Below are 10878 nucleotides of genomic sequence, written 5' to 3'. Positions count from 1 at the left end.
ATCGCCGCACTGTGCCTTGCGCCTCTTAAAATCAAGTTTAACATGCCCATACATGTTTAAGACGTGTTTTAACACGACAGATTGATATATTATATATTTTTTATCAGCAAGAAATATTCAAATAATTAAAATAATTATAAGTTTATTTTGCCCCTAGACGAGTAACATAGTTTGTTAAAAATTTTATGTACCAGTCTTTTTACAACTTTTATTTTATCGTGTTAAGTATGCCATATTATCTATTAACCATGTTAAGTGAGCCATGCTAATAATTGTGCTCAACGTGTGATTCGTGGCCTTATATTTAAGTGTGCCATCATTCATATTATAAACGTGAAATGCCAAATGTGCCTGTGTGATGGCATAACATTACATCATTTTCTACCAAATAATTTAACCAAAAAAAAAATCATATTTTTCAAATTTTATCTCACTTTAAAAAACCTCTCACGTCCCATCCACCATTTTCCAACTAAAAATGCATTATTATTAAATAAAACCAAAAACAAAGAAAAGGGCTTAGCATAGCATAGTACCAAATATGCAATACTGTTTTTATTATGGAAAATTTTGGGAAAAATAAATCAGTAAAAACTACATTCTGAAGAGAGACTGCCTGATATGTGTTATATTATTGTGCAGTATTGATATTACTTCTGTTGACTGTAACGCAATAATCCATGAACATCGACTATACCAGGAGGAAACACAGGATCAGTAGCTGCTCTAACCGCGACTTTGGCTACAGCTGTAACATTGACAGGTGGTGTCAACAGTGGACCCACAAGCGGAACCTGGCTCAGTGGCTTTGCATGTTGGAGAACCTGCATTTATCAAAAAACACAAAAACATAACTTGTCCAAAGTTTACATTTAGTTTATAACGGCTTTTCAGTAATTTAACGGGTACCATCTCTAGTGGAGAACCAACGACACCCAAAGGTAACTCCAGGTTGCCAACACGACGGTTTCCATAAATGAATCCGGGCCTCAGAATCACATCTGAAATCAAAATTAAAAGGTTAACATGTGAAATGGTAATAAAATTATTTTAAGAAAAAGCGAGAACACTCACATCCGTATGGATATCTCACCAATAACTCTGTTTCTGCAGCCCTCTGCATCATTATTACACAATAATCAGTTTAAGCTTAATTCAAGTAGCAAGTTAATTTTCCAAACTTAGAAATAGAATTGTTGTTGGCAGATGAATCAAAGGGGGAACAATTGTGTCCGGTTAACAGGTTAGCGAGCCTAGGAGTGTTCATAGGTTCGGATATTGTTTCACTCGGTTTATTTGGATAACTTTACTCGGTTTTGAAAAAAAAAAATTTTGCCCCAACCAAAAACCGAATTGATCTGAATTAGAAATGTGTCGAACCAAACCAAATTCAACTGATCAAACCAATCCTATTAAACCGGCTATTATTCAATTGATTCGATTAAATACCGTTCGGTTATCTAAATAAGCAAGATTTGTGGTACTGATAACCGAACTCAAAATTTGGATACGGTTAGGAACCGATCCAGAAACCGAATTCACAATTTGGTTCGATTTTTTCGGTTACAGATACAGTTTGGTTTCTGGATTTTTTGCGCTACCCGAAGCGAGCCAGAAACAGGCTGATGTTTATTTTAGTACAACCCGAACGCAGTCCATTTATGAAACGAGTTGAGACACGTAAACTAGGGCTGTTTGAAAAGCTTGCAGGCTATGGCTCGTTTGTAAATGAGCCGAGTCCGAGCCAAGGAAAGCTTGGCTTGTTGCTCATTTAAATTAAAGCCCAAAATTAGTACATATAAATTATAACAGAAAAATATTACCCAAATCTTAATCTATATAACTTATAAATTTTGTAGTTTATTAATTGTGCATTTCATGCATGTTAAAAACACATATTTTTCTATATAGATCAATATGCGTACATATATAAATTATAAATTAATTTTTTTTAAAAAGGCAAATGAGCCGGCAAGCTTCTAACAAGGCAAGCCCAAGAGCAACATTTCAACTTGTTAAGATAAACGAGCCAAGCCCAAGCCGTATCGGCTCTGCTTGTTTACATCCCAAATGCCCCCCCCCCCCCCCCCCTTCCAAAAAAAAAAATAAAATAAAATAAAAAAAAAACCCGACCTGGCCGGCTCTAACCCTAATGTTTCCGTGTCGGGTTCAATTTTTGTCAGGAATATGGCTTATTATAACAGATGCTATACAAATTAATCCGAGCATTAACATAAATGCTTAAAACAAATGGTCAGTGATCCATAATTACCTTTCCATCATAATATCCTTGTAGAATGTAATTCATCACACCAGAGTCAGCAGCAGATACATAAACAAATCTTTTAACACCTGTAAGTAAAAACAAAAAAATGACAAATTATACTATACATTTAGATGCAACAAACATGTAACAATTAATTTATAAGTTATGTTTTAATAAGCAGTAACAAATACGAAAGTAATTTTAGGCCCAACCTTTTTCAGCTGCAGCTCTAACGGCTGTGATATTTGCAGTTCCGTTGATCTTGTACATGTAGGAATTGGAACCGAAACCACCAATACACGACACCTGCAAGTTGCAAATACATTATTAGAGGAAATATTATTATAAAAGTTTTGCATTTTATAGTATTAGAAAGAAGCTGCATACAATAGAGGTCACTCCACTTAATGCTTCCTTCCATGAGCTTCCAGACAACAAGTCCCCTGAACACATGTATTAAAGATTAGTTAACTAAAACACCAAATAATAGTAATATTTTAATAAGCTAAGCACATATATAGGTCACAGTTACTGGTTTTTAGATCATAAACATCAGCATTTGACACATGTGCACTGCCATGAATACACACATAGATATATGAATACATCTACATTCATAAATAGTATATAACTATATATAGAATGTGCTGTACCTTGATGCCACTGCACTTTGTTAGCCCACGGTTCCTGAACAGCGTACTTGCCAGATCTGCAAAAGAAAGTTATCATTCATGTCATTATCAATACCACTTCAGTTTTAAGAAACCTATTATTATTATTATTATTATTATTATTATTATTATTATCATAATCATCAAATTCCATAAATACTTACGAGGATAATTGCCATTTGATCATTATCATTAGGGCTGTAAACGAACTAAACATTTAGTGAACAGTTTGGCGGGAACTTTGTTTAGGAAAAAGAAATTTTGTCCGATTAGTTAAACGAACAAATATGAACAGAGGCCCTGTCCTTCAATTGTGTTCGTAAACGTCCGTTCATGTTCGTTTGTGTATGTTGGTCATGAAAGTTTTTTGTACATGTATTTATTTGTCTAAACTTTTTATGTTCTTTAATATATTACCCCCTAACATAAAATTAAAAACCATATTCTCACTCACATTGATTTTATCTGTGTTCGTGAGCACGTTCATTTCCTAAATGAACACACACGGACATAAAATCTCGCTCGTGAGCACATAATCTCCTTATGGAACGAACATGAACACATTAATATGATGCAAAAACATGCTACAAATGCATACCTGCTAAGACTAGCAACAGACAAGCCACGATTTAACGCTTCTTTACATACGTGTGATCCAACAAATCCACTTCCACCAAGCACAAGCAACTGATCACAGAAACAAAAACAACTCACACCGACAGCGACATGGTTGAGGAAGCCAAAATGCACAAATTTACCTTGTCGGCCGGAGGCGGTGGGATGTTTACGGTTTCGGCTTCTTGGACTACTTGAAGGGGTTCATCAATTTTATTAGACTCTGTTGATAAAGACCTTACTCTCCAGGTATTGCTAGGGTTTACAGCAAATGTTAGGTATATCAGATAATTAATAATAAGGCAAATTAAGGAGATTGAAGAACTTACTTAAAGTATTTAGAAAGTGTTAACCGAGAATGGATTAGACGCTGAGACATCATGATGCCGGGAATTCGAGTCTGGTAAAACACTGAATATATTCGGGAAATGAAACCAATGATTTGAACCGGCCCAGAATTCAAAGTCTTAAGCTTTGAACCGGGCCAGAATTTGAGCTCCGAGCGAGCTTACCTTTACAAATTAGACGATGAGAAATGGTAAATATCTCTTATGAGCATTCTCATCCAACCCTTTATTTTTTATGTGATGGGTGTTTTTATAATTTAGAAAGTGATTCAAATGTTGTGAGTGAATAGTTTTTATATTTTAGAAAAAGTAGTGTTTTTCTATATATTTGAAGAGCTACTGTTTATCCCCAATAATTTTTTAATATATTTTGAAAGTGGTTATGAGTGACGAAAAGAGAAAAGGTAATGTTAAACGGTATAAAAAGTATTATTTAATTGGAATTGAGAGAGAAAATGTAGTGAGTTTTAGTATAATTTTTGTTTTAAAGATAGGGAGTAGAATGAGAATGCTCTAAGAGGCATTTTCGTCACAACACTACCCAACACCATTCTTTTTTCGCAAACAAATGTGTAATAGTTAGTTTTCCGTTATTTATTACCCAATTGCTTTTATATTTTATCCTTTTTAATTCCATTGTTAAATGAAAATAAAAGATACCAAAAAATGGAAAAATGGTTTTTATTGGTCCCAACTTTTTCATTTTTGTCGGCGCTGGTCCCAACTTTCATTTTGGCTGGCAACGGTCCCAACTTTAACATTCATTTCTTCCACCAGTCCGCGACTGACGGAGTACTAACTCCATTATGTTTTTGCTTACGTGTCAATCTGAGTTATCAAAAACATATTACGTGGCAGCCACCGTGGATTATTGGTTTATACATATAACTTATAACGTTCTTATATCCAGATCCTTAACTCTTTAACGGCTCAACTACAATCCCCAAATCAAATCCCCAATTAATGTCCAGAACCCTAATTGAATCATTGAATCAATTACAATATCAAGCCCTAATCACACTCTGCTAGCAATGAGTTCATCATCGTCTTGTACATCTGCTCGTAAGAAAAACCCTAAAAATTTCAAGCTTGATTTACAGGGCAATGTCTATTGCAACCACGATTTGATTGCAATTCGTAGGGTTGCTGGTCACAGAAGTTCTCAAAATGGGGATGAATTCTATGGTTGCTCTTTATGGCCTGTAAGTACATTTTTTGGTTTTCAAGTTTACTTTTGTATGTAAATCAATAAATTCTTTCTTGTTGTGGCTAGAATCAAGACTGTAAACTCTTCATATGGAAAGAAGATTTTGATTACTTCTTAAAGGAATGTGGTTCAAGAAATAAAGGAGATGCAAATAGAAAATTTAAAATTAAAGAACATGGTGTTGGAAGAAGAGAACAACAATTTGAAGCTTCAACTCTCATTGAAAAAGTCCAATTGGAAAAGTAATAGTGTTTTAGGTTTAGCAATTATTGTCATAGCACTATGGTGGACTTTATTTGTGTGAAAATGTCGTGTTTGTTAAAGAACATGGTGTATAGAATGTAATCTGTTTCCTTGGGACCTTGGCTATCAATTTCATGTAATATGTTAATGTTAATGTTGTTATCAATTTCATGTAATATGTTAATGTTAATGGATGTTGTTCTCAATATATGGTGGACTTTATTTGTGTGCCAAAAATGGATGCTTATCAACGAGTCTATCTGCACATACATATTGACAACATAAAAGATCAGACATAGTGAACAGATTAGTCAAAATGACAACATCACAAATGAACAAATTAGTCAAAAATGACCATATTGCCCATATCAGATTAATCAAAGAATATGACAAAAAATCAGACATATTGACCAAATCAAATTAGTCATGTTGACCAGCATATTTAGACCAAATCAGATTAGTCAAATTGATTAGTCAAAATGACCATAATGCCCATATCAGATTGATTAGTCAAATTGATTAATTCTTCTGAATTTTAAAATGTTCGGACATGGAAATATTAGTATTGTTATAATTTGACTGTGAAATTGTTGGTTCAGTCAACAATAACACTAGCAACACCACCAGGACAGCCATCAGTAGCACAAATTCAGAAGCAAAAAGTGGGGTTGGATGGTTGCCTAACTATAGCTGATTAAAGTGAAAGAATTGTGGTTTTTCCTAGTTTTTTAGATGGAATATATGGAATTTAAACTCAAATTCTATAGTCATATATATGGCAGCTGTATCTGTCAGAAAATAATTTATCAGATTGATGACCAAAACAAAAGACCAGACATATTGACCAGCATATTGTCCAAAAGATCATGCATATTGACCAAATCAGATTAGTCAAATTGATTAGTCAAAATGACCATAATGCCCAGAAAGACATATTGACCTGCATATGTCTCAATATTGACCAAAACAGATTACCATAATGCCCATATCTGATCCTATCAGATTAACCAAATGAGCAGACTGGCTTGTCAAAATTACCATAAGCTGCCCATATCATATGACTACACAAATGACCATTACAAACTGCCCATATCACATTGACTACATAAGATAACCAATTGCTCATAACCTGCAACTAACAAATTCATACAAAATTTCCAAATGACCATTACAAACTCATGCATTATACATGATTTCCATACATTAAAAATGTTGCAAAATACATTAGTTAATCAGTACATAGGGAACATAAATCACACAAGTCAGCATCATTACATAAACATAATTAACCATTAACAGTCTTAAACATTCCAAAAAACATTATTAACATACTTAAACATTAACCATAAACCATCAAGTAGCTTTCCCCTTGCCTTTGGCCTTTGTGTTTCCCCTTGGCCTCTTAGAACTTGTTGATTGTTGTGTTGGTTGACTTGGCATATCTTTGGTCATCCCCCTTGGCCTCTTAGAACCTACTGACTGCTGTGTTGGTTGACTTTCATGTGTGGCTTGAGTTGACCTTGTTGACCTTCCCCTTGCACCAGATTTTGATATGGCTTTATTCTTAGAAGTCTTAGGTTTTGTACACTTTCTAATGTTGTGGCCAGTTTCTTTGCAATTGCTACAAGTCATTTCTCCTCCATGTTTTGTCAATTTACCTGGCTTTTTAGGATCTTCATGGGGATCTTTCTTTCTTTTTGTCTTTGGTCTTCCTGGTTGACTTTTGATGGGAGAAGGGTCCAAAGGATAATCAACTCTTGGCCAGTACCTCTCACTAGGCAAGATTGGAATTGTGTATGAATATGACCTTAAATATGCCTTCTTAAGATAACAATCATGAACAAACTCTTCAGCATTTCTTCCAAGAAACCTAGCAACTGCACACACATGCTTACATGGTATACCTGTCAAAATACAGTTTTTTTTATACACATTTGAAGACCTGTCAACATAACTCAATTATTGAATGATTAATGGTTAATCTACCTGCTAAGTCCCACTTCCTACATGAACATGTTCTGTTATTCAAGTCCACAGCAAGATCATCAGCAAAGTCTTTAACTTGGAACACATTATATGCTGATGGGAACACTGTACATTTATGAGCCCATTTTTTTCCTCTATCAAGTTTAGTTTGTATCATTGGGCACACAACAACATCTTTAGCTAACATTTGAGAATGCTTAGTAATAATCCTTGTCATTGTTGAGACCCTGATTGACTCTAACATGTCTATAATATGCATAGATCTTGCCTCAACTATGGTTCCATTAAAAGTCTCAACCATGTTACTAACTATGACATCACAAGATGTATGACCCTTAAGAAAGCACCTTACAAAGCAATTAGGATTTTGTTTCATGAAAACCTCCACTGCATCAGCTGATATTGCTCTCATCTCTTTGATAGCATCATTGAAGTCAGGCTCATTATAAGCCCTACATGCTTGCCAATAATATGTCTTTAACTCTTTACCCTTGAACTTCTTTTTCCAGTTTGCATAGATGTGCCTTGCACAGTTTCTATGCTCTTCATTTTTCCAAATCAAAGATACAGCATTCACTAGTCCCTGTCATTATTATTCCAAATCAAATAAACTTTAGACATCTAGAACTTACAACTTACAACTTATAACTTAGATATTAACAAAGTGAAGTCATACCTTTTGTTGGTCAGAGACAAGTGTCCAGTCCTTTCCACCATCTTGGACATCTAGGCATTTTCTTATTTCTTCCATGAACCATTCCCAACTATCATTAGACTCACCATCAACAACAGCCCATGCCACATGGTACATTTGGTCATTAGCATCTCTCCTAATTGCAGCCAACAACATACCCCCCTATAAATGTTTTCAAAAAACAACCATCCAAACACAAAAATTTCCTATAACCAGCCAAAAATCTCCTCTTCACCCCATCAAAACACACAAACAATCTAAAGAATGTCTCCAAGTTTGAACCTGGTTCCTGGTTATTGAACCCTGGTGGGGCAGTTACCAACTCAAAGGTTGAAGTTGGGTTTATTTCTTTCAAAGCTGCCAAGTGAGACCAAAGTTTACTGTAGCGCTCCCTCATTGACCCATGAAGCATCTTAAATGCACATTTCCTGGCATTGTAAGCCAACCATTTGCGTATAAGCACCTTATGTTTCTCTTTAACTGCATCCTGGATATCTTTACCACTCCATCGAGGTTTAGCTTTGAATAATGGTAAGAAGTCTTTAGCTATAAACTTAGCAGTCAGTTGTCTATTCTTTGCCATGTTTCGCTGACAATTGTGCTTACTATTAACAGTCTTAACCATATAGAAACTCTTGCCCTTGTGAAATGAACAATACAGACTAAATGGACACCCTTTCACACATTTAAAACCTACACGTCCTCCTCTACTCTTGTTACTTGTAGCAATGTAAACATTTTTACCATTTGAGACAACATACTTTCTAACTGCTTCTTTGAAAGCATCCCTAGTGGCAAACTTTATCCAACAACCCATTTAAACTTTGACCAGTCAGTTTCTTCACTTACAACTGGAACATCTTGTTTGTGTTTCTTACCTCTTATGTCATCATCTTCACTCTCTCCAGGTGTGTCAATATCAGCATCAGAATCTTCATAACTACTTGATGCTTCTTTAATTGCATCAGCATATTATTTTAGACAGTCTTCAAGTAACTTCTTTTGTGTTTCAACATCTTGCTCATTCACCTGTTGTAACTTAGCAACTGAACACCTCCACTCTTTATCATCTTTGTCAGATCCATCATCATCATCATCCAAATCACATTTATAAGACTCATCATCAGAATCATCATCTTTTGAACTATCTGAATCTGACCCACCACTATCTATTTCATCTTTATTTGTGTTAATTGGTGGTGATTTAAGTGTTGTGTTTGTAACCTTAACTGGTGATCCAAGTAACAAACTAATAACCTTAGCTGGTTATTTAAGTGGTGTACATGTATCCTTAGTTGGTGATATATTTATGTCAATTGGTGGAACTTGTTTTCTAGCTGTGAGCTTAGAGTACCTCCTAACTCCTGAACTAGGGCTCCTAACTCCTGAACTAGGGCTCAAGCAAGCTTCTGGTTGGCTACTGGGCTGGGCTACATGGATAATGGGCTGGGCTAGAGATATAATGGGCTGGGCTTTAGGGATAATAGGCTGGGCTGGAGAGATAATGGGCTGGGCTTGAGGGCTACTGGTATTGTTTGTGGGTTTCCTTAACTTATCAGTTTGAACGTATAAAACCATACCTTGTGCAGACCCGGAACTGGAACCAATCAATGAAAACACCTCAAAGACTTCTTTATCACTAACTAATAGTTTTAAACGACCATCATCTGGAATCTTGCAATACAACCAAAGACCAACTTTCGATTCATATGAATCAAACTCCTTTGCATAATCCAGTAGCTCGAAGTATGAAAGCTTGTTAACATCTAACATGAATGAAGTTTTTTTTCCACCAACATACCTTAATATCGGTGGTGCAACGTCAAATGCCCCATTGGTGTGGAAGGAAATCCATATTTGATTATCCATTGTTAAAGATTAGGGCTTCCTGCTTTGTTCGTCGTTAATCGATTGGAGTGGCATGTAATTAGGGTTCTGGACATTAATTGGGGATTTGATTTGGGGATTGTAATTGAGCCGTTGAAGAGTTAAGGATCTGGATATAAGAACGTTATAAGTTATATGTATAAACCAATAATCCACGGTGGCTGCCACGTAATATGTTTTTGTCAACTCAGATTGACACGTAAGAAAAAACATAACGGAGTTAGTGCTCCATCAGTCGCGGACTGGTGGAAGAAACGAATGTTAAAGTTGGGACCGTTGCCAGCCAAAATGAAAGTTGGGACCAGCGCCGGCAAAAATGAAAAAGTTGGGACCAATAAAAACCATTTAAATTGATGTCATATTTCGTTAAAACTTAAAAACATAAAATATTTTTAAAAAATACATAAAAAAAAACTTAAAACTAATTAATAATGCAAAAATATAAAGACTAATCATCTTTAATTGTATGTCTCATTCAAGCATGCTAAATCAAATCCTTCTATTGTTAATTATATGTTTCCCTGCTTTGCATTAAATCCGCGTTTTCTAATCTTTGATCCATACTTGTCAATGTTTCTGTGCTTCTACATGTGACGAATTATGATCTTGGCAAATATTGTCCTCCAAAGTAATATTTTGTAATATGATACAAGCATACATAACATGACTTATTTTTTCCTTTGTCCATAATCTATGCGGATTCCTCACAAAATGCTAAAGTGCCTAAAGAGCACGGAAAGCCCCTTCGATTTCTTTTCTTGATGATTTATGTACTTTTCTAGAATGATTTCCTTGTCGATCCCATACGAATCTGAAGACGTACTATCTTCACTAGTTGATGATGATGAATAATCTTCCATTTTTTAAAACTTTTGTCGGGATCATAGTTTATGGATCAATTCAAAATAATCAGACAAGCATCACAAACGAAATGTTGAAGAGGTCTAACTATAGTCGGCGGA

At 35.1% G+C, this 10878-nt stretch overlaps 1 protein-coding gene across 1 annotated transcript; it reads right to left on the bottom strand.

Annotated features, from left to right (window-relative positions):
• Positions 1-509: 509 nt before the first annotated feature.
• LOC143593898 (uncharacterized protein At1g32220, chloroplastic-like) lies at positions 510-4704 on the bottom strand. Its single transcript, XM_077073372.1, has 10 exons — positions 4700-4704; positions 3696-3807; positions 3536-3624; positions 2920-2975; positions 2654-2709; positions 2479-2572; positions 2273-2352; positions 1075-1117; positions 910-1001; positions 510-824 (listed from the first exon to the last, which is right to left on the bottom strand). The coding sequence occupies exons 1-10, from the start codon at positions 4702-4704 to the stop codon at positions 651-653; spliced, it is 801 nt and encodes a 266-aa protein (XP_076929487.1). The 3' UTR covers positions 510-650.
• Positions 4705-10878: the final 6174 nt, after the last annotated feature.

This window comes from Bidens hawaiensis, unplaced genomic scaffold (assembly GCF_021521415.1).
Source record: "Bidens hawaiensis isolate Kalapana, Puna unplaced genomic scaffold, B.hawaiensis_p1.1 tig00001692_1, whole genome shotgun sequence".
NCBI lineage: Eukaryota > Viridiplantae > Streptophyta > Magnoliopsida > Asterales > Asteraceae > Bidens > Bidens hawaiensis.
Note: the sequence above shows the minus strand (reverse complement) of the source record. Positions and strands in the feature narration are given on the sequence as shown.